The sequence below is a fragment of the Cataglyphis hispanica genome, chromosome 22 (genome assembly GCF_021464435.1).
Source record: "Cataglyphis hispanica isolate Lineage 1 chromosome 22, ULB_Chis1_1.0, whole genome shotgun sequence".
Taxonomy (NCBI): domain Eukaryota; kingdom Metazoa; phylum Arthropoda; class Insecta; order Hymenoptera; family Formicidae; genus Cataglyphis; species Cataglyphis hispanica.
In genome coordinates, this window is record NC_065975.1 from 1469358 (window position 1) to 1495326 (window position 25969).

At 31.8% G+C, this 25969-nt stretch overlaps 1 protein-coding gene across 6 annotated transcripts in view; it reads left to right on the forward strand.

Annotated features, from left to right (window-relative positions):
* Window positions 1-11018, forward strand: part of LOC126857589 (lachesin) — a 155252-nt gene extending 144234 nt beyond the window's left edge. For 3 of the 6 annotated variants that reach the window (XM_050607200.1, XM_050607203.1, XM_050607199.1), the window contains 5 exons: window positions 2841-2978; window positions 3690-3854; window positions 4679-4747; window positions 5088-5156; window positions 9814-11018. In XM_050607200.1, coding sequence (XP_050463157.1) covers window positions 2841-2978; window positions 3690-3854; window positions 4679-4747; window positions 5088-5156; window positions 9814-9962 — 590 coding nt within the window. In that variant the 3' untranslated portion in view covers window positions 9963-11018. The other 3 variants (XM_050607201.1, XM_050607204.1, XM_050607205.1) reach the window with 3 other exon arrangements.
* Window positions 11019-25969: the final 14951 nt, after the last annotated feature.

Sequence of the window (25969 nt, forward strand, 5' to 3'; positions counted from 1 at the left end):
GGAAGCAGTAAAGTATGATGTCGGAAATATTATACTTTTAATAAACTCGACGTGGTTCATAAACGTTAGAAATGAAATAAAGCTACTAGTTTTCTTTGATATATGAACTACGCTAATATTGTTTTTCATAAGCTTTTTATTAATCTCCCGACAAACATTGCGCCAACTTCGCATGTTGTATTAAATTTTTAACAGGCGCTACAAGTGCTATGTTATTAAATTTTATGCCACCTAGATTTGATGGAACACACATATATACATTACAATATAATTTTATAATATATTATTTATAAAGAAAGATTATATTTTAAATAAAGTTTTTTTTTTTTTTAGACCAGAAATTCACAGTTTTTATTTTATAGAAACAATATCTATCTTTATTTCATATAAACATACTGTGAAATAGTTTAAATTATATTTGGCATTCCATAAAATCTAAGAGAAAATATTCAGCAATATTTATATGTAAGTTAAAAATATAGTTACTTATGTAAAAGTAGTTAAAACAGGAAATACAGGCACACATACATTTGAAGTACATTATCATCGCTGCAACTCGATGAAGAGTTTTTGTTCTTCATCCATAAAAACATCCCCGCAATGCGCTATGCATTAGGTTTTCAACGTCTCATTTAGCTACCGATTTATGGACAGCTACTTGACCTAGATATGGTCGATATACGTCCGTTTATCCCCGCGCAGTTATTTCAAACGCCACCCGTCCCCCCCGGGTTTTACTCAGTTTGGGGTGCAAAACGCGTCGTCTTTTCTACCACATTAGTTTCTCGCTTCTACGTGTCTACCTTTCCCCCTTGCGGGCAAGCACAAATATTAATAATCGTCCGAGGAATTCGAGCCACCCTTGAACGGCAATTTCGCACGAGGGTCACGAATCGCGTCAACTTTTTGACCAGTTACACACTGCCCATGCGGATCTGGTATTTTCTCTTTGGATTTTTTCGTAGATATTGTGGTGTACGGAATATTGTGCTATACATTCTCTGGCGGATGTTGATCTGATGATGCGCGCGATGCATGATAAATGCGCGAGTATTATTAACGCGTGGCGTGAATTAATATCGATCGTTTATTACAAAGATATATCATCAAACAGTTTTTTTTAAGCAATTTTATCTTTAGTGTATTAAGCCGCCTTTATCATAGATAGTACACGATTATAGTGCTATTTATATAAAGATTAAATCGTTCCAGTGACAGTTGACAGTAAAAGAAAATAATTTATATGATTTTTTTTAGAATAGAAATAAATAATTAAAAAATTAAGGTTGAGTCTGGAATTATACGAGTTAAAGTTTGAGATAGAGATAAAAATGTCGATAATAGCCAAAAATATATACACAAATGTGCATTTAGCTTTTGCTAAGTAAATGCTCTTCATTTTTAATATCTATTTAGAAATTATAAAATCTTGTGCGTAGTATTTTTAAACATATACGCATGCGCAATGTAAAGTTTGATAAATAAGAATTACGCTTCTGAAAATACGTATTGAATGATGTGCAATCAAAGTGTATACTCGCTCGCAGTCTATAGATTTATCGATAGCTCAGCAGGAAGGTTGGGGAAAGGAGATAGGTAGAAAAACTACCCTCCGTAGTTCTGTCGAAAGTGCACCTGCTGCTAGTAAATCGTGATTTACGTCCGTCCGTAAAAGACGAAAGTATGACACGATATATTGGGATATCTATATCGATCGAAAAAGAACGGCCTCGCATTTATGATACACCAATATCAATTGAGAGTCTTCATATAAAATAATGTTTTCTTTAAAAAAAGATACTAAAAAAATAGTAAAAACTTAACTAACGTTAAAATTTATTAGAAAAATGATAAGTTGATTGATTAATAAAAAAGTATTCTTCCCGGAATCAATGTTTATAAAAAAGATTTAAATTTTATATAAAAATTTTTATTTTATCAAAAAATTTCTAAAACACTAATTCTATTTTGCATATTTTTAAAAACAATCAGAAGCATTTATATAAATTGGCAACTGAAGGCAATAGTTCCAGATAATAATATGAATCACAGTTTAATTAACAACTTTTTCCTTATGCAGAGTATATGACGATAAATGCAATATATATATATATATATATATATATATATATATATATATATATATATATTTAAAATCATTTTTTTTAAACATTGAATAAATATCAATAACAAGAAAAATCTTTTTGTATTACAAGTTCTTTTACGCTTTCAAAAATATCAGTGGAAAATGACTCGATGGAACTAACATGCAGTCTACATTGCATGCAACTGCAGGCAAATGCTTATTTTCAGATAGTGCTTTTAAATCGTGACAACCTCCGGTGCAAAGATAGGCAATTGTATTACATGCAATGGGGATTGCGTGTTAACTACACTTTTTTGCGAACATTTCATTGAAATTTTTAGACGTCAAAACCAACTTAAAAAAAAAATGTCTTTTACATATTTGTATAAATTTTCTATATTGTTTTAATGAATGACGTTAATTTGATAGATTTATATTATTCTAGATTGATTTGATTTTAACAGAATATTTTTTTTATTTGTTTTCTTTTTTTTCTTAATTTACCATTATCTTTATCACATTCAATATATATGTGTTTACACATGTGCGCCCATACTTGTGTTTGGTAAAAAAATATAAATTAATTAATTAATATTATTCTAAAAAAAATGATATTATTGATATGTGAAAACAAAAAATAACAGTAAATGTAAAAATATTGTTAATAGTAATTATTAAATATATATATATATATATATATATATATATATATATATATATATAAATTACAGTAAATTATGTTTCTTATTTACAGTTCCACCCATGCTTTCAATACCAAATCAATTGGAAGGAGCCTATATTGGACAAGACGTAACTCTTGAATGTCATACTGAAGCTTATCCAAATTCTATAAATTATTGGACAACAGAACGCGGTGATATGATAGTGTCTGGTAATTCTAAAAATCTGATATGCAAATATCCTTTACAATTGTTGCATGTTTACAGTGCATGTCTACGCTATATTTAAGCTCTCCGGTTTTGCAAGAAAACAATTTTTTTTTTAAATACATGTACTTTCAACTTGTTTCAAAAATATTTAACAATGCGACAAAAAATAGAATATCAAAAGTTGACTGCAATTCTTCCATGTCTGATACTGTTATATTTAAACTTCAATTTTGTGAGAAAATATAACTTGTTAAACACATATATTACTTTTCATTATTATAAAAGTATTCAATAATAGGACAAGAATCTCGACAATATAATAGTGTCTGATAATTTTAAATATCAGATATGCAAATGTGATATGTTTTTCACAATTATTGCATACCTCTCTGATACAATTTACTGTACATGTATAAATTTCTATTTCTGCAAACTAAAAGATAAGCTATATTATTTTTCATAAATAAATATTAAATAATTATTTTATTTGAAAAATAAATTAAAACTTTATATCTTTATATAATATATCAAGAATTTGTTTATGTGCAGAATGTATAAGTAAAAAAGTTATAAATACCTAAACAAATCGTTATTAAAACAATTCTTGATATATCGATAGATGAAATACGTCAGATACTTGATTATTTTTTATCATGCAACTTTACTATCCTAGTTTAAAATGAAAGTCGGAGAACTTGGTTTTATTGGCACAGGCAATTCTGTTTCAGGTGATAAGTATGAGGCGGTATCGACCGACAGCGGTTACAACAAGTACATGATGCTAAAGATAAGAAACGTAGGTCCGAAAGATTTTGGTTCATATAAATGTGTCGCACAAAATTCTCTTGGCGGAACAGATGGCGACATCAAATTAGATGGTAAGTCACGCAAAAAGACGACATATAGTATAATATTTGATTTGTTACAAGTAGAAGTACATATACATATATATCTTTGCAAAAACATTTAGCATCACGCATTGAAAAGTATTAAATGAATATATAATTGCACTTTATTTAAGATCGATTATTCGAAGTCGACGTCCGCGCTAATGGTGAAATAATTGGTTTCCAATAGTCAGTTACTTTAAGATATTTGAGCTTTCGTCGTTAACGAGCGACAGGCGAGGCCGCGCATACTTTTCTTATGCAAGCATTAACCATAATTGCCATATTAAATTTGTTGGGCATATAAGTATAATTATTACAAGAGTTTTATATAAATTATTTTACACATCACTATATAAAACATAAATTAATGTTTTAACGCGTGTATAAATTGTGTGTGAAACAATTCCAGTTTTATATAATATACAAAAATACATATATGGAGAGAGAAAAAAAAGAAACAGTTCGATGGAAAAGTTTGTGAAATTTGATGATAAGTCTTTCTATTCCGCGTTAAATGCGTTGTCTTCTTGACAATGTTAATAGAAGGTAGAAGGAAAGTTTTATTTAGTTTAAACGACGATGCAAACGAAAATAATTTCATGTAGGCCGCTCCGATGCGTCTCTCAGCATTGCATGTTTGTAAAGACTTGTCGTAAAACTTGACAAACTTTTGCATCCTCATAATATCTAACACTACTTATGCCCATCTTCAATATTGTTTCACAACTGTCAGCGCCTGAATGCAATCTTACGCAATATTCTTGTACGTATTTACATATTGAAATATATTACTTATTTATTTTGACGCGCAGAAATTCCAGCTCCATCGACCACGTCTACAACACAGTCGCCATATCATGCAACGTCACCGCACAAAAATGGTAATGTCATCTAAATATTTTATAAATTCCTCTTCAAACTGTGTCTGTATCTGTCATATGTACGATAAGTACACGTAATATAGGGCAGCGGTTAGAAAAATGCGATGTACGAGATTTAAATCGAGCGATAATATAGCATTATGTTAAACCACCGGAAGCGCCTAATACGGATATCGAATAAGGTAGAATAACGTTTTACCTTAGGATCGAGCGAAACTTCTGACAGAATTCACTTATTTTTCGATTCCTAAGTAAAACCATCCATTCTCACTCCTCGTCCGCGGCAGCTTATCGTATAGAGCACCAATGTATAAAATCGCCTTTGTGTAATGCATTTTAGGTAGGAAAGGTAACCAGAAATCACGACCACGACCTATCGACTACGAGGTCGAGGAATGGCGAAATCCAGGTCAGTAAATATCTATTTTAACACGCCCCGCGTAGAGCCAAGGTATTTCCCACGACGATACACGTTCTGCCCGACACCGCCGTGTCGTTCGAGTAATTAGCGTAATTAAAACCTCGTCAACGTTGTACCAGGAAGATCCTAAGAGAGAAAATCCACTAAATTGGCAATGCTCGGTGATCCACTTTATCCGCGAGCGAATTACTTCGTCACGTTACACGGTCCCATTTATTGACCGAGAAGGATTTTGTGGCTATCCCTTCGCTATCGTAAAATCAAGCGAAAACGACATACATTAACTCACGGTTTTTTTTCAGCTCATTGAGCAAAAATTGATAATCGTGTGAAATTTTTTGCAATTCTAAGCGCGCTGTACATGATTGGAGAAGTTGAAAAGTTTAAGACTTGCTTAATTTTAGCTTTAAAGAACACAACTTCGACAAATTTATAAAACTTTATATTGAAAAGTGTTGTTCGAATAATTATCTTTTTTTTTCGTTGAAATATTACTGAAAAAAATTATATATTCGCAAATTAGTCGCTCTTTCATTACAAATTATATGAGTAACTGCGCGCGGAATTATAAGATATCCTTCATAACATTTTTCTAAAAAATCTTTAAACAAATTTACTATCCTCAAATTTCAAATTTTTCTGAGACTAATCATTGATATATTATTCTATAGCGTATTCAGTGAACTTTTCCAAACAACAATACAAAAGAACTCCTGCTCTTTATGATTTTACTACGAAAATTCAATGTATTTTAAATAATAATGATTGCACAAAATAAGTTTTGGCGCCTGAATATATCTAAATAGATTGTTTTTTGTGGAGTTTTTATCAATCACGATCTTTACGAAAGGCAGACTTTGTGCGTTAACTTCGAACTCTTCGCAGATTCCTTATATTATACAAGCCCAGCTGCTGGAGATTGGCGGCAAAATGCAAGTTCAAAACTCACTTCAAATGACTTTGTTCAAAGATTCCCCCAAGCGTTGGGCCAGTTCTCTTTTCCTGAAGTTTACTTTCAATTAATGAAAAACGAGCTGCGTTGACTCGCGGCCGTCTGCCTCCGGGATCAGAAAGTGGAAAAGAGGAAATGGAGAGAGGCAAACTCCATCGATACTTTTTTTTTTCGCCCTTTTCTTTCCTCCTTGAAAAATCGATTGACTTCGTGCGTATCGTCTTTTGCAATTGTGATTTATGTACTCTGTTCGGTTAATATTATTCCCGATTAATCGTTAATCATTTACTGCTATTGAAAAATAATTGATAAATGTTGCGATTAGTGGAATTGCAAATTGCATAAAATGATTCATTTTATTACAACTTATTTCTTTTTTTTGAATGCAAATATTTTTTGATTAGACCAATTAAAAAAAAAATGGAGAAAAAAAAAGACATTTTTTACAAAAATTTGATTTATGCAAATAAACAAGATTTGTGATATTATTGTATATGTAAATTGCTTTGTTAATGAGAAATAATAGCTTCTAAAAATTTATCACTTTATACTTAATTTAAACAAAAGTGAGTTAGCATAAATTTATGACAAATGTTTGGACAGTCTTTGAGTAATTTCAAAATCATCGGAATATAATCAATAATAAGACTGAATGTACAGACTAAAGTTGTTAAAGAAGTTGTTAAAGTGTTGGAAAATGGTTCGTCTGTCGCGGACTATGCGGAAAGTCACGTACGGTGGATTTTACTGGTAGGTGGGAATAACTTTTTCCGAACGAACGTGCGGTTTCGACGTCCGTTTCTGGCGGGCAAGCCAAGGGGCGCGCACGATGAACTACTCTCGAGAAACGCCCTGCATTTGGGGCGACTATCCGCCGGTGCCAGGAAAAAGGCAAAAACAGACACTTTCTCGAGTCGTTACATTCCGACTTTTTGGAGAGAACAAATTTTGTTAATATCCTTCTAAACGTTCTATCGCGAAGGCTGGTTGTTAAAGATTAGAAAAAAATTCTACAAAAAATATATATTCGATTTAAAATCAAACTCTATTTGAAATACTCAAAACACGGACACTAGATAATAATGCTTCCAAACTAGACGCATTGGTTAATTGCTATATAATATTTATAATCCAATTTTTTCAATTATTAATTTATCCATATTTTTCCAAAAATGTTGTTATTTTTTTTCATTATTGGACAAATTATTATAATGATTATCAACGTAATATGTTTTTAAAATTTTGCTGAAATAATTTGAAAACTATAATATAATTTGGAACTAACAAAACGAGTAAAAGTTTCGCTTTAGTCAAATAGTTATCACTATTAATAAATGCAACTCGTTACAAGGGAACAGATCCTAAATTATTTGATAATGCCGTGGGTAAAAGTCATTAAGGTAAATCGGGGTGAAGTTTTATCGCGGTAATAATCGTACATTCTGATGTATGGTCTACTGTCATTGATATATACGTTTCTGTAACATTACTAACTATACATTAGTGCCACAGGTGGCGATATTGATTCGACTTCAATTCATTTATCAAAGTTCAGACAATCAATAAAAGTTAGCGTCAGGAAATGTGAATTTAATCGAATAAAATGGAGCTTTTTCTTCGAATAACTGACGCGTTTGCATATTATTTGATCTACTTCATGTGTTTAATATACGTGAATATCATATCTCATACAAAATTTATCGGTAATTTTTCTAGATTAATGTACAAGTTCATCTTTTTTATTTATATATAGACTTGTCATTATAAATATATTAAAAATTAAAATTCCTGCTTTATAAAATTGTATTATTAAATATTATATTTTATTATTAGATATTAGATTTTCCATTGATTTTATTCTTATTGTTATATAATAACTCTATATATAATTATTATTAAAAGATAAAATTATTTTTTTTTGTGTACTGAATGAAAACTTGTTAAAAAAATCTTATTAAGTTTCAAGGTATTTAAATGTTAAGCTGCGGAAGTTCAATATATATCATGATGCGCTTCGCGTAGCAACTCTTGGCTACGTATCTCACCGGTGTCTCATCGCTCTTTTAGCTACATAACAAATGAAAAAGCTCGCAAGGCGCATCTGCGAATTACTGCGGCGCCACAATTAATCCAGTAACATTTCATCCGGCGTTTCTTTGACGGTAACGGCTGATAAGAGCCGATTTAACAGACGTCGGATATATTTAATCTCAAATGAATTTACCCTTTCCGCGTTCTCTCCTGTGCCCGCCACTCCTCATCGCCGAGGGTTTTATCTCGTTAAAAAGGGATTTGTGCGCGAGTTGAGCATCGTAGAAATTCCGGTAGAACCGAGAGTTCGCTCGAATTTAATTCCCGGACGCGCGCGCGAGCGTCGAGGGGAGGGAGGGAGGGAGGGAGGGATGCCCATCTCACCCTTTCTCTCGTTTCGCATTATCCGCAACAACTCCTCGTATTTATCTTCCGTATCCGCTCGTTACCGTACGTGCCTGTACACTGGCAGGGACGAGAACGAGACCACCGAGGAAATGAGCCGCCGAGCTTGACGATTTTCGCGTATGCTCAAGCGCTACCAAACTATTTGTTACGGACGTCGCGCGGCTGGCAAACGACGGTTATGGCGCGGAGCGTTATGTGAAAATAGGACCAAGAAGTTCGTCCGAAGCGCGGTGTCGACGGTGGTGATGTTCGCGGTCGGTGATACAAAGTGGGAACGATATTCCGGTGGCGTGGTCGTCCGCCCTGCGGCCAGTCTCATTAACCGAAACCGAAGAGAAAGAATATTAACTTTCGGTCAATGAATAAGCTTCTCTCTTTTATTATTAGCACAGCATTCTCTGCTTTTATTATGTAAGATTATATTCTTCTTTGTTAAACATACAATACTTTATCATAATTAACGCGCGGTAGATGGATACTTGCATATTATTTGCGCAGAGAGAAGTGAGAGAGAGAGAGAGAGAGAGAGAGAGTTTATTTATGTTTAATTGTAAATAAAAACTTTAATAAAGACATTAATAAGGATGAAGTTAATATAATATTTAAATTTATTATAAATAATAAATTTTTTAAGAAATATCTATACGTGCATTATAATTTTTAAAATGATGTATTTTATACAGAGAATACTAAAGGAAAAAATTTTAATTGTTTTTACACACTTGTCTCTATAGAGTCATTGGCATATTAGAAATAATAAATCAATGACAATTTTATAGAAGAAAACATAGAGGAATATAAGATAAAAACGTAATTTTTATATAAAATATCGAGATTCTCAAAAAAAAAAAAAAAAAAGATAAAAATGATTAGAATATATAATAGTTAATAATATTTGTATTTATATCATTGAAAGTGCACACAAATTTTTTTATCAGTAGAATAACGTTAAGTTTGTGGTAATTTTATTTTGATACTCCCATAATTGTATCACTCAATTTGATGAAAAATTTGACGATAATAAACGTTAGAATTTGATAAAAATTTCTCGTCATATAAAGTAGCATCTCATATGTTGTGTGAGTAGCGTATCTCATATTCCAATTTTTTCCTCTATTTTCTTTTCTTTCTTACATCGCAATTGAATTAGAAATTATTCGAATAAAAGCCATATTAACGCACATCTCACTCTCGCGTAATCAACCCATTGTACTCGTAGTGGAACAACCGCAGCGTTGTTTTGTCTGTTTTCAGACTACGATAGGGACTACGGCCCGGCGTCAATGAGGCCACCGGGCGAGTTGCCGGACATCCAGAGCCCGGGCGTGTCTCATCGAGCGCAGTTCGTTCTTCATCTCTCTCTCAGCCTCCTGTCATTGCTGCTTCCGGCTATCAGAAGGTGATTCTCACGTCGCGGGAACGGGGCTTCCAGTTCTAGTGTTTATTGGTCGGTGATCGGACCGGAGACGGCCGGTGCGCGCGCGGTTACCAGTTTCCGGTACGCCGTCTCCGGGCAAGTGATGGACGAGTGTGACGAAGCGGGCCGCGCTTATATAAAATTATTTTCATACTAAAACTAAACTTATACAAAGAGAGAAAGGGCAAAGAGAAAAGATATTATATATATATATATATATAATATGAATAATATATATATAAATATGAATATATAGTATGTCGTGTAAGTATGCGGTTTAGGCTTTCTGGACTGATTGGCGCTCGTGTGTCACTGAATCGTGTCGTTCTTCTCCTGCAATTAGTTCTTTTATATGGACGAGACTTCTCGCGTTTGAAAAAAAATTTTTTTTTAATGTATCGCATATATATATATCGAGAAAAACGTCCCGTCATTTGTTAAATATTTTTAGAAATTGGAATGCACTTAATCCGCGGAAAAAATATCGAGATTTTTCGCTGTAAAATTAGGTCATCTCAAGATACTGAGAATTACTGCCTGATGTATCTGCCTCTCCTTTTCTACTAATCGAAGAGTATTAGATTATAAAAGAGCTGTGAATATATCTCTCGAATACAGATACATACATCGATGAACACTTATGCGCGACTTCAACGAAATTATTCTGATATGAATCTCCATAAATTTCCTTCACACATAGCTCTCAAAAATATCTCGATCCACCATTGGTTGTCTATTGATGTAACGTTTTACTCGATTAGACGAAACTTACTCTCTTCATGTATTTTTCACTCATTTATCGAATTCCGATATGCAGTGTGAAACGGTCATATACTTTAGCCGTAACTTACGAAACTGATCTCCCCTTTTCCATAATTATTATAAATGCTATTTAATCGTTTTTTTTTTGTTTTTTTTTTTAAGTCCTCGCGAAAATTTTGATATACTTTCTCACGTTTTTATATCACGAGGGAAACACGAGAGAGAACTGTATTCAGTAAATATATATATATATATATATATATATATATATATATATATACGTACGCATAAAATGCTAAACAGAGATATAAATAAATAAAAATATATATATATATATATATATATATATATATATATATATATAGACATATTTATATGTATACATATATATATATACATATACATATGGATTGTAGTTGTATCGAGTCGCATTGCTCGGTAATCTCGTAATTAGCTGTTTGATTGATTAAGGCGTGCATATAATCCGAGCGTATGATCCTGCATGCGTTTCGCGAGACGCGATTGTTAAGAGAATTCAAGGGAAATTCGTAGGTTTTGTGTCACGGGGAAGATATTAACGCTAGACATCAAGTAGCCTCGAATCATCGACGACGGTGACGCAGAGAGCTTCGTGGCTTCTTTTTGCGCGATTATAACATTTTGACGGAGTGTGATGCGATTTTTATCACAGTACAGAGTTACGCACGGCCGTAATTAGAGAACGGTAACGCAATGCAGTATATCCTTGTTATATAGATTAATGTACGTGTGACGTATATCGAAACGTTATTTTCGTCTGAAAATATTGATTGGCATTTCCGAAAATATATATAACTCTTATATTTGCGCAAATCCTGCTTTCCACTTCTCGTTCTTCTGTCTCTTCGCGTTACGCGAACCGCGTGCGCTTAACACAGGCACATTATTGCGTAGAGAATGTTGTCTGCGACGCTTTAAACGCTTTGAATCTCTTCTTACGTTGTACCTGATCGTATCAATTGCCATCATCGTTCGATCTCAAGCGAAACGGATGTGAAATGCCATGCGCCTTTCCCTGTTAATTCTGTAAATATTGTAGATACGTTGTGCTGTGATCAGTCTGGATCGTCATCTTTGAGAGGATGACTCGAGGCTGCGCTTGTTAAATCGAATGTAGAGGCGAGTGTTGTGAATATTATATAATGTTTGAGATGATATAGAGAGACGGTATTCGTACGCGATGACGTCGTTCAATAGAATACCAAATGAGGCTGCAGCGCGATATCGTAGCTATATTTCAAATTAAGTTATGATAATGTTATTAATGTATCACATGTCCGACGATTTCACTATGTCAAACGATTTTTATGTACCACATGCACTGCCTCGGATGAAACACGAACCGATGGGATTAGATATAGATAGTGGAACTGTCGGCCTGTATATCTTAATAAATCGAATATTGATGACTGCCATTATACAAGCATTATTTTTTAATAAATAAGTCCTTAGAATAAGCTAAAATATTACTTTCTAATTAATGTGCATTTTTATTTGTAATAATTTTGCTATATTTTTATTAATATATTTTTATTTATAGATTGCAGATTTCTTATTTGTTATATTTTTTTTTGACAAGATATTTTTTCAAAGAGGAAGTATTGAAAACAATACAAACTTCTTGCGAAGGTAAGTAGCATATTAATTATTTATACACGTACGCAAGCGCTAATGTTTTTATAATTATATATATGTATATAAATTTACCAAGTATTAAATAACAAATTTCGAAAGGGATTTGATTTGACATTATTGAAGATAATACGGTACATATGCATATGTTATTTAAATGTTTTATTAATAAATAAAATTATATCCGCGCATCCGCGAAATTCTGATTAACACGAACTGTTAATGGATTCTTTTGTTAATGAATCTACTTCTTTATTTAATTGGTAAATATATTTATATTTGTATAGAATAAGTTGTGTGTATATAATTAATATTTCCATCAATTTATAATTAAATTAATATGAGAATGAGAAACTATAAACTTTTATAGAAAATATATCGCATTTATATTAATTTTAATTTTCAAATATTTTGTTATATTTACCATTAATATACTATAAATCGATGATATAATATCTTTTATTATCGCAATACAAACAATATTCATTTATTTTACTTGAAAGTAATAAAATATTATCTGTTGCTCTTTTTTTCTTTCTCTATGAGAAATAAATTATGTTTTATATTTTCTTCGAGAGAATATTTGCAATTACTGTAAGCAGATAAGCTATATTTTGGATAAAATTAATTATTATAAATATCACATATGACATATAACGTACATATATTAATTTATCATTAAATGTAATACACATTCTCTCTGGATTGATTTGAATATGTAGATAAAATATCAAAATTAAAAAAAATAATATTTGTACATCTGTTGTAAATATGAAAGAGAATATTTAAATGATTGCAAATAATATATGTCTTATAATGTGAAATTGAAAAGGAAATAAATCTAGCGTTTGTCTTTGAAATTATTGTCTGCAATTATATTAACTTTTATATCATCATAATTAATTAATTGAGATTAAATATGATATCTTTTACTATATGTAAATATATTTTACGCGAATATATTAGAAATTATGGATGTTTATAATATAATAGCAAATAAAAAACATTATATTATCTATTGTCAAAATTTAGACTAAATTTAATTAGACTATTTAAAAGAGAAAAATTATTATATTGTAACTGAAATTAATATTTTATTTTATCAATTAAATATTATTAAATTTTTTAAATATTTAATAGAATTTTAAAATTATTACGTGCTTTCATGTATATTATAAAATATATCTCATATACATTTTGCAAATAGATATTGTAAAAGTTACTCTTTTAAAAGCGGTAAATAGCCTGTGACACATGAGATTAAGCTGTTTTATTATATTAATTAATTGTATTTATTGTTAATTAACATAATGCTTATGTATTATGTTAATTAGTATAATATGCCTGGTTTCAAAGTTATTTGAAATGAATAGTTGAAATGAAATGTTGGAACTACAATTTTTTCTCTAATTCTTTTTTTGTTAGTCACGATCAAAGTATTACATACCGTGCTATGATTGCATAAAGGTGTTAGCAAATAAAATTAAAAAAAATAGAAATAACAAATTTAGGTAAAAAAGCCCGTTATATCCAAAAATATTTCACAGGATTAATAAAAGGCTAATACGAACAATTAAAAGATTAAAAGAATTATTAAGAAAATTAAAAAAATTATTACTAAAAGAAGATAATATTTTGTCACATTTTATTTTTTCGTATTAAATATGTATTTTAATAAATGATGTGTGAGTGAACAATCAAATTAAACTTTTGATTTAACAGTAAAATTTTAATTTAGCTTTAAATTTATAACACAAAAAATTTGTTTTATTATTTAATGGTTTGTTATCTTTCTCTTCGAATGACACATGATGCGTAAAACAAAGCGCATCGATTTTAGCGGAGGATTTTGGCAAACAGGTTTTCTGCGTTTCATTTCGCGGTTATTTACGTCCATGCGATTTTGCAAATCCGGCATTTTGCCCAGCTGTATATTTCAACTGAGGATTGCCGCTGCGGGCAAACGGACAAACGCGTTTACGTGTGCGTACATATTGATGCAGTCGGCGAGAAAATGACTGGCGATTAAAAAAAAAGAGCTAGAAAATGAGCGGGGTCAGCAATTTTCGAGACGCATGGCAAGGACGATCAATCAGCTTGTATACCATTTATTTTTTTTTCTCCCTTCTTAGGATCAGATGGGCGTAGCGATGTGACTGGGAGATGATTCATAGCGTGATTGTCTACTCTTGAAAGTTAGATTGCCGTATCTAGGAATTTAGATTGAGATACTAAACCAAATCATTAAGAGGCTTATTGCAGTTGTTTTGTTGTTAATGAACACTAGTGACAATGACAATAAATAATTTGATGGCAACTATAATAACGATTGCTTTCTCGATATGGCAAATTCAGAATGACTGTATCACACTATGTGTATCTTCCCTTACATCGACATTTTGGGAGTTACTAATTATGGGACATTATCGACTCGCGGAAGTTAGTAGAGTCTCCCATTCTCTACCCCTGAGCGACCATTACTGATAATACGAACATACTCAGAACACTTCTGACGGATATCCCGAATATCAAAATTGATGTTCAATTCGGCTTTAATTCATTAACCAATTAAATTAATACATTGAGTGTTATACCAGTCGCACTATTTATTCTTATGATGTTTTATGTTTTAATTATATAAAAATTATAACACACAGATACAGATACTTAAACTAAATTTGTGCGTATACGCGCAAAATTAATATTTGTAAAAATATTTCTTATTGTATTTATCTTTGTATGTGTGTGTGTGTGTGTGTGTGTGTGTGTGTGTGTGTGTGTGTGTGTGTGTGTGTGTGTGTGTGTGTTAAATGTATATAATTATATTTATAGTCATTTTTGTTATAATATTTTTTAATATAAAGTAATTACTCAATATGATACAAATATTACCACATAATATAATAATTAAACAAATTTTAATTTTTTTAATGCAAAAGTTAAATATTACGTTACGAAGTGCTTTTCATCAAAACTATCGCTATTTCTTTATGGACGAACGAGATATATGTTTTTTCCACAAGCTTTTTCGGTTATTGATTGTATCCCGTTAAAAATAACGCGACTGGTATTCACTCAAATGTTGAAGATTGGTACAATCAGTCTAACAGAATCAATTTCTGAAATTGCATAAAGCGATTTTTCATCGGCTCTCACTGCGATTGGACATTTGGCGAAAATAATGCAACGGACAGGAAATGCCTTATGGTTTTTGGATCAATTCGCTTCGGATAGATTGGAAAGTAATCTCGAAAGTGTCTCCTGTAGCCCTGTGGGAAAGACTTCGATTCGGATCTCGTACGACGGCATACGAGAATGTGTGCATCTCACACTATCTCAATTTCCACTTACTTTTTCTTCTAATCTAGACTAATAGATGCTATGCCGGAAATCGATTTGATTACTAATTAGATACAATTACCTTTATTTTTTTACTAATTGCTTATAAATAAACAAATTAAGTATTATTATATAATGCACCTTTTTAAATAAAAATTTATTATTGAGATAAAGACGATTAATTCCTCTAATGCATGTTTGCTTTTGTCGATAAATAAGGACATCGATATAACAAGTAATCAATATTTGAATTGATTTATGTATTTTTTATTATTACTAATAGTTCAATTCATTCACTAATTAAATAAATTAATTTGTTTTAACGAGTTTCTCAGTCACTAATTACATAAACTAATTTGTTATAACGAGTATCTCGCTTTTCTCATATTATAAAAAACATATCATGTATCCTATTCGCATGCCTTATTCGCGTGTTCTATTCGCGTGTTCTATTCGCGTATCCTACATGCGTAGCCTGATAGAATAATGTACGTATGTTGCTTCCGTTGGGCCAGTTGGACCTACCTTTTGTTGATCCTGGCCATATTCATTCTGGCTACATCGAACCAGAGATGTAGCTTCGACGGACTCCTATCAGAAGTCGATGAAGGAAAAAAATTCCTTCCGTTGCCGGCTAATTATTGTCGCCGGGATACACGAGCATAATTTTATGCTCGTTTATGACATGACAGTTTGTCATGCATCGTTTTAATATAACTTTACTTCAGTCAATCTAATACCAAGTTGTCAATCAAATTTAAATAATTGATTGAAGTAACGATATTTTAATTTTATTTTATTAAAATCAATTAAATATTATCGTCAAATTACCAATACGATAGGTACATAAATTTTTCTTTATTTATTTTATTTTAAAATAAATTACATATTATTATAAATATTACTATATTAATAATTAAATATTATTATAGTAAAACGATGCACGACAAACTGTCAATTGATATGATAATAAAGATGGATGGGCTATGAAAAATATTTTATATTTTTTTCAACTTTTTGTTTTAATATATATTTTAAATTATGTTTCTAATATGTTTTAATGTACATTTAAAAAGTCTACTAAAATTTATTTGATTTCATCTGTTCTAGCCCATCCATTTTGAGGCAACGGATTTATTTACAATCTACAATCTACAATATCTACGGATCCGTCACCTCAAAATAAAATAAAATTTATCACTCACCGGCACTGATGCGCAACAGCGGAGATTTGGTCTTGAGGCTACGTTGTCTGCAACATAAAAATATACAATCCAAATTATAGTAAAATATAATTAATATTTTGTGCGGAATATTTTATATTTGATGCGTACAATACTAAAAAGCTTTATATAAATATGAAACAATTTTATAAATTGTAAAAAGACTTTTTCAAAAAAAACCTCTATAGGATTTATGTAAAATTTTTTTTTAATTTTTTCTAATTTAATTTATTCAAATAAAGAGACTAAATTAATGTGCATATTTTGCTAATTTTTAATAACTAATATATGAATAATAAATACTCACCCTTGGGTTGCTCCGCCGGTGCAGGATGCCTCTCCTAGGCCTCCTCCTCCTCTCAGGATGTCAGGGTTGCTACGTTGATCTATAACATATAAATAGAAAATTCAAATTAAAGTAGCGCTCAAAATAATTAATATTTAAAAAAATTTATCATAAATACATTGAATTTTACATTCGATGTATATAATAACTTGATGAATAAAATAATTTTATAAATTTTGAAAAAAAAAACTAATAACTAATAATTTTATATAAAAGCTATAATCTAAAAGTAAAAACTTTTTTCTTTAATTTTTTCTTGTTTAAATCATATAATCACAAATTACGCGATTAATTGTTTAATTTAAATTGTACGTACGCAACTAATAAATAATAAATATACAAATAATAAATTACTTACCACAAAGTTGTTCCACTGTTGCTCGATGCCTTTCCTAGGCCTCCTCCTCCTCTCAGGTAGATTCACACGCGCGATACTTTAAATGGCACACCCGCACTTTTATTAAAAAATACTTCCGCACTTTTACGCGCGATACTTTAAACGAAACTCCCGCACTTTCGAATTTCGGCACGATCGAACCCCGTTTCACTCGAGAATCATACTGCGAGTCGACAAGTCGGGAATTCACGATTACTCCGAGCTAGGGTTAAGCGAGCAAAGGAAGAAGACGAAATCGATTGATGGAATCGACGCTCAATTCTTGCCCGCGCTTGTTCTCACCGAGGGCCGACTCGAACTTTATTAGGAACGATCACAGAGAACCACCAAGTTTCTATCATACAGACTGAAACTTACGCTTATCATAAGGCTGAGAGACGGGTCGAGAATGAAGATACCCAAGTCCTAAGTGTCACAATTTAGATCACTTAGAAGATGAGAAATCAGCTTCTCTAGCGAGCGAAAATCGAACCTAATAAAACACAGCCAACTGTCCTCAATGCGATACAGTACAGCTGATAGACGGTACAAGATGAGAGAACGACGATTCAAAAATCGATCGAATTCTAACCGATTCGGGCCGAACCGTTCGTCGAAGCAGAGCGTGCCCCCAACAGCCAATTCTCGAACCGAAGTTCTTGATTAACCGCGCGATCGTCGCATCTATACTATGCACGATCATACGTTGCTACGCGGCCGGCATTCACCTCAGCCGCGATACTGAGGCGTTTTAACGTTGCGTCTCCATTAATATATTAAATTTATTAATACATAAATATTTATATAATATATATAACATTAATATTGTATTAACGTTACCTAATATTATATAAAATTAATTATATTAATAGGGTATTAATATATTACCGATAGCAACGCTGAGAGATATCCCAGTTAGTCGGCAACGAAGTACGATCCTCGAATCGTGAAAACGGGATAGAAGTACGACGCGAAGACGCGACGACGCGAAAACGCGGTTATGCGGTTACGCGACTCTCTCGTTGCTCGTACGCTCCGATGACGAGCAACAAGGCAACGCACTAAGTCCTCCACAGATGTGCGTGCCACATATGAGTCATTGTACGACTCGTGGCAATGCAGTATGGACACGCGACGACGCGAAAACCGTCCGCGACACGTTGACGGAACCGACGCCGCGAAAGCCGTCCGCGGCACGATGACAGCATTAACGATACGACGAGCCGTCCGCGGCACGATGACAGCGACGACGGCGTTTGGGTGCTTGGTTTCCCCTTCTCAGTAACCTCAGGAGGCCTTTAAGGCCCTTAAGGTACCATCCGGGTACTATGCCCTCCCACCACGCCAAGGTTACACCCTAGGAGGGTATTATATGTATATAATTTTGTAATATGATATATATATATATCATATTACAAAATTGTATACATATAACGTTAGATTATTATATTTGAGAATAAGAAATGTTAAGATAAAAGTTAATAACAAAATTTTGTTAATAATTTTCAACTTCTTTTAATAAATATTTAATAAAAAAAGTATTTAATCTTCTAATATATTTTTTACATTTTATTGAGATTTTATACAGATATATATATAAATAAATTATAGAAAGAATATGAAGATTGGAAAAAACAAGAAAAAATAATTATAAATTATAAATATTCAGTCATTATTTAAATTAACAACCGCGAAATGCTACATCAGATAAATCTCTATTTTTTGAATTTTTAGTTCAAAAGAAACTGTTCATTATGTATCTGAGAATAACGAAGAGAAAAAAAACAATGATGTGCTTTTATATTTTCTTATAAATAAAATAAGATATAAGTTAAAATTTTTTTTATTTTATATATATTCAATTATGTTAAATATTACCTTATAATCCTTTTGCGTATAACATATATATACGAAACATGAATTTATACAAATATTTCAAATTATAGATGAATTACTTATTAAACTTTTGAGTGATATCTCACAGAGTCTTTATTATGCTAATTAATCTGCAATTCTGCGATTTGACTGTTTTACTGCTTGTTTTTAAAACATAAAATTGTCGTATTAATCATAGCAAATTATTTGTTAAAACTTAATACTTTCCGCGTTTAAGAAAAGAACGGAGCGTTTTGTATTAATACTTTCTTATTCGAGTGTCACCGCACGAATGATAACAATAAGTAAGAAAGGAATTTAATGACGCGTCTCCCACCATTACAATACTATTTAAGTATTGCTGTGCGAACCATAACAATACGTCAATGAACAAAAAACGTAAACAATAGCGCGTTATACGTCGCGAAAGCCGAATTCCAATCTATTCATAATTTATTGCCGAAATATTTTACGTATTATACACATAAATACACGCACACACACACACATACATATCACATATTAATACGTACTCACATAGTAATATGTCTATTTTAAACATTATATAAATGATAAATAAATTACTTATCGCACATGTCGTTGGTCCATCGCTCAAACCTTTTTTTCTTCTCTTGCTCATTCTTTCCTTCTTCATGGTCTCACTCGCGAAAACATAATTAATTATAATTAGTCGTATACTTAACGACCGCAAGACACTTTGTCCGGTACTTACGATCGCGGAATAATCACGAGATATGCACTTTATGATTGACGCGATATAGTTTTATATTGTTTATCGAAAGTTAATTAAATGTTAATTGTACTAATTAAAATAATAACGATTGTGTGTCAATACTAGTCGCAATCGCGTTTAGAAAAGAAATTTGACGAATATACGAAGAGTTTTGCACGACTACTTTACTGCTCGAATGTCGTCGTGCAAATGATAACAAGGCTGTAACACGTAAACATTAGCGCGCTGTTGTTTACGTCACCAAGGCCGTATACCATATTATTGATAATTTAGAACCAAAATTGTTTTACATTTTATAACGTATATAAAAGCGGAATCTCAAATTGTACAAGTATATTAAATTATAGATCACTTATTTAATAAACGATTAATATATATATATATATATATATATATATATATATATATATATATATATATCACAAAATTTATCATTATGTCAATTATTCGAACTTGCGATTCGACTATTTTATTATGCGTTCTCAATTCCAATCATATTTAATCGTCGAAAAGAAATGCATTAGACCTAATATAATTGGACTTTGAATATTAAAAAAAAATAATTTTAGCTTATAAAAGGAGAGAAATATCGCAAATCAATAATTTACAATTTTGATTCCTGTTACTTCGATTCTTAATTATATATATATATATATATATATATATATATATATATATATATATATATATGTATTACTATAAGAATTAATTAGAGTAAATTTTTTCTACTACTATTTAAAAATTTATATGATCTTACTTTCACTTGTAAATTGATAGAGACCTTATTTGCAGAGCAAACTATACAAATAAAATCCTCTTTTCTTTCCATTTCTCTTATGCAAAATTTTATTTATTTATTTTTTTATTTAATACAGAGAATAAATCTTTATTACATTATTATGAATCACTCGGTTATTAATTCCATTTTTGTAAACTATGGTTATTTGTAAATTATTTTGACACATAACGTATAACTTGTTCGTGATGTATTATATTATGCGCACTCTTATTAAAGGAAGAAAAGCAACGCGTAAAAAGAAATAAAATAAGAAAAGCGAATGCAATACATATATAAATGATCAGAAATGTAATGTGAAATATCAAGTAAAGCAATTGACGTTACCAGGTCTCATGTCAGATTATTTTTGCATGCAGTGATGCGTAAGTCACTTCCTCAAAGTCAGCAATAAGCACGATTTTTTTTCCCTACCCGATCCGGTAGGGTCGAAGAGTCTCCCGTACGTCAAAAAATCCTATTATCCGGCGTTGATCCTCTCTCGTCGCGATGGAAGAGATCGGCAGACGAGCTCGTCTAGTTTTGTTCGCTCTTCTCCTCGACGTCGCTCATCGCCTGGAATTGAATCGACCTGACGAGGTCACTTCACACGAAGGACTTTACGCGCCGCCCTTATGCAATCTTTACGATGAGATCGTTTCCACACGCGATATTCTGAATCCCAGCTAGGTTTTAGATCACCGCGAATGTTATCATCAAAATAATATTGCTTAAAGATGGATATGAATCGCAATAAAATCTTGATTGAATAATATCTTTAATTAAAAGAAAGAATATGAATCTTTAAACATTAGTTATTTTTGTTTTATAGATATGTAAAAAATGTATATATATATATAATATATCAACGCGCAAATAGTTAACTCGCAATTGTCGTATATTATATATTTATTATATATCTTATGTATTATGTATCTTATATATTTTATTTTTATTTAAGGCAGAAACTATATCTCTGAATAATTATAGAATATTTCTAAAAAATCGTACAATTCTATAAAATTTAAGCCATCTAAGAGAAAATATTACTTTCGCTAACTGACATCTTGATAAAATAAAAAAATAGAAATAGATATTATAATTATTCCGACGTCAAATCGCAATGCATTATGCAGGCTATTCAAATACTGCTGACTCTCTGCCGTAATAAAGAACAATGTATATCTCAATTTCAGTTACGTTTTCCTACGATTTTTATTATTTGCGGCCGTCAGCATAAATTATATTCCTATGATGTCTGTATATTTTATTTTTTGTTTTCCCTCATTGTAATCTTACTTTACTTGTTCAAACGTCTTACATTTATTATAAAGAATTTTACAAGAAGAGATTTAAAAAAATTATGATTAAATTTACAGTACAAATACAATTTAAAATCTTTTTATGACATTTAATATATGTATCAAAAAAGAATTTAAAAATTGTTTGGTTTTTTTATATGAATATTATCTAAAACAAAATAAAAATAAAAGAAAATATTAATTTTTGTTTCATTATCGATTATGATAGTTATAATAAAATAGAATATTTTCTTTATAATAAGTAAGAAAATAAGAAAATAATGAAGCTGAAAGTCTGACTAGATGACGACTGCATCTACTTAGTGATCGGTAATCCCGCTCTCTCAAACGGGAATTAATGACTCGTCCCGAGTTGTGCAATTAGATGCGATTAATCGGCCTCGTTTAATCTAAATCGTCGGCAACTACGAAGAAGGAATAAATACTTCTTCCGCCTTACCTCTTTCTTTTCCTTCCTTTCAGAATACATACTAAACGAAGATTCTTCCCGCTTCGTATAATTTTGTACTCAGCTCGCTAAAAGCTCCGAAAGTTTCATAGCTGTGATTCTACGAGTGAATTGTTGCTGCAAAATCTAACCAATTGACTTTTATAATTAGACCTATCTATTCGTTTCTGGCAATCAGAAAACGAATAAAAAATATTTTATGGATGTGTACGTCAAAATATTAATATTCCAAAATAATAAATTGTTTGCTGCTTGCGCAATAAAGTATGTATAGAAGAAAAATTTTACACTTTTATAATTCATGAATAAACTTAGTCAATTTTTACGTTAACGTTTCTTTAAGTACGTCTTGCTGCAAAATTTCAGGAACCTTGAAAATTGATCTCGGCGCCTCGCGCAGGGACCAGATGTCACCGTCAAACGCGGCTCGGAGTTGTCGGGACGCGAGCCCGAAGACGCGTGTTCGCGCCGATCTTTCGAGAAGTTTTACCCTCCGGTACCGTGCTCGGCAATTGCATATTAAATGCGCCAGTATTCTCGCCCGTTATCCCTGTCTGCCACCCTGCCCTCCCTCCTTTCTCCTTTGCCGCCTTCGCATCCCGTGTTCTCACCTCTCTAGGATAGGGTCATGAAATATAGCCGCGCCATAAGAGAACCGCCGGCGCGAAAATACTATCGCTTTCCAATAGTACGTTAGAGAAAGGCGGAAAAGAAAGAGAGGGATTGCATAAAAGAGAGGCAGAAAGGGTGATACGGGAGGCAGGATGGAAAAGAGAAGGTTGGAAGAAGCGCAATCGAATGAGAGGGAGTAAAAGAGAGAGAGAGAGAGAGAGAAAAGTGGAAATAAGCACCATCCGAAGAAACTGAAAATATCGTCCGTTTTGCGGCACTCTCTCGGCCATATGGTGACCGGCATATATCATATTAGAAGCCAATTTTTAACTCGGCGGGGGCACATTTTACGCGATAGTAGCGGTTATAACCATTCGCCGCTAAAAATCCAATGAATTGATGGAAGGAGTGGAGAGGGGAAAGAAGGAGATCAAAGGAGAGGGACGGGGGAGGACAGGAGGCTCGATCGTTCAAGGGGCAAAAAGGAGTCAGACGTAACGTTGCGCCCACTGACTTCTTCGGCTCGCCTGACCAAAGGGAAACGACCGCAATATCTTAGGGTCGTAAGTACACACGGAGTCCACCGGCAAAGACCTCGTCGGCTCTCATAAATCTTACAAGGCCGAGCCCCTTTGCGATTTCCCTTTTTCCGTTTTTTTTTCCCTATTCTTTTTTTTCTAGCCGCATATCCTCATTCTTTTCGCGGCGCGAACGCTTTAAGTATTGTTACCGAGAATACAAGGGAGAGCCATATTTAAAAGGGATTTAAGGATAGTAAGATTCGTGGGACACTTTGTTGAAATCATTGTAATTAAAAGTCGTAACATAATAGTGTCAATCACGACACAACGCATTGCATTAGTTCAATGAAGTTTATATATGGTGTTCCAGTAAATCTATTAAGAAGTTTAGATATATATATATATATATATATATATATATATATATATATATACTATTGCTCGTGAACCGAGATTGAAACTCCGATATTCAGTTCGTGAACTATGGCAATTGTAGGTAGCGTTTGAAGGATTGAATCTAACAATAAGTAACTATCGGTGTGAACACACACATAGTACTGTTTCTATTAAGCACAATAATCATAGACGTCGTACAATCATATATCGTACTTCAATAAAGGAAAATATTTTAGAATATTTGAGTAGCCATTTTATTATTACTTTTTAGATCATCCAAAATTTTTTTTTTTTTAACTAACAGATCTATTTTTAGTTACTATTTCTATTTTTTAAATGTTAATAATTATTAATAATAAGCGTTAATGGTAAAATATATTTTTAATACAGACGTTACGTATTTTTAATATTATAATTAAATATTTGTGCAAATCAAACTTGTTGCACGAAACTGTGGAAGAGATGACGACAGATTGAAAACTTGTAACCTATGGAACAAAATACGTTCTGTCTCTTCAAACGCCTAATCTAATTTAGCAAACAATACGTGGGATTCGCGCGAAACACAAGCGATTCAATATAAAAGCTACGTGAAGCAAACAAGATTCTGTGCAGAAATACGACTTGATCAGCCAATCCTCCAAGCCAATATTGGCCTTGCGTCGGCAACCCTATTCCTGTCCAGTGAAATTCGTCCAATCATGGAATTCGACATTGATACTAACGTATCTATCTTGCGTTTTGTTTATATACATTATATAATATTATTTAAGCACGCAAGCTTTTTCACATTTCTGTGTCTATTTGCATATTCTATTCTCGATATATATTCATTGTATGACTAATAAGTCAAAAAAAAGTAAGTTACCTTTATGACAGGAAATATTATAATAATATCTCGTATCTCAATTTTAATCCTTGATATTATAACCGTTACACATATTCTCGGCGAGAACGTTATTCTGCAGCTCCGCTTACCTATTTATTTAAAGCTGCGCAAAAGAGGCAACGGAACGCCAATGGATCGATAACAAACTAGCAAGCTTCATCTTTTTTTCTCATCTTTACATATTTGCAAGGAATAGTTCATGATTTGGAGAAAAATGTTTCTTGATAAAGCCAACCTCTTACCAGTAATTTTAAAAACATGAACATGTTACGCGTATATGCTGCGTATATATATATATATGCAAAACGATACTTGGAGCGTGATTGATGGATCTTTCACATGACAGCTTTTTTCTTTGCAAATTGTTTGATGATAGAATTTTCAATAATTTTGACACAGAAATGTTAGAGGTAACTATTATTCGCATTAAATCTTACAATCATATCGAAAGTAATATGTGTACATATAAAAAAACCTAGTAACTAATTTAAAAAACACGTATAATAAAATTTTAAATGCATATCTCAACACATGGATATTTCTACGTTATTATATTTTAAAGATGCATTGCAATGACATTTCCTTTAATTAATTTTTTGGATTAAGAAAGTAAATAAAAATATGTCTAAATTAGACGCGTAAATAAAAAACCGTTATTGATAACTCATTTAAAAACTACACAGT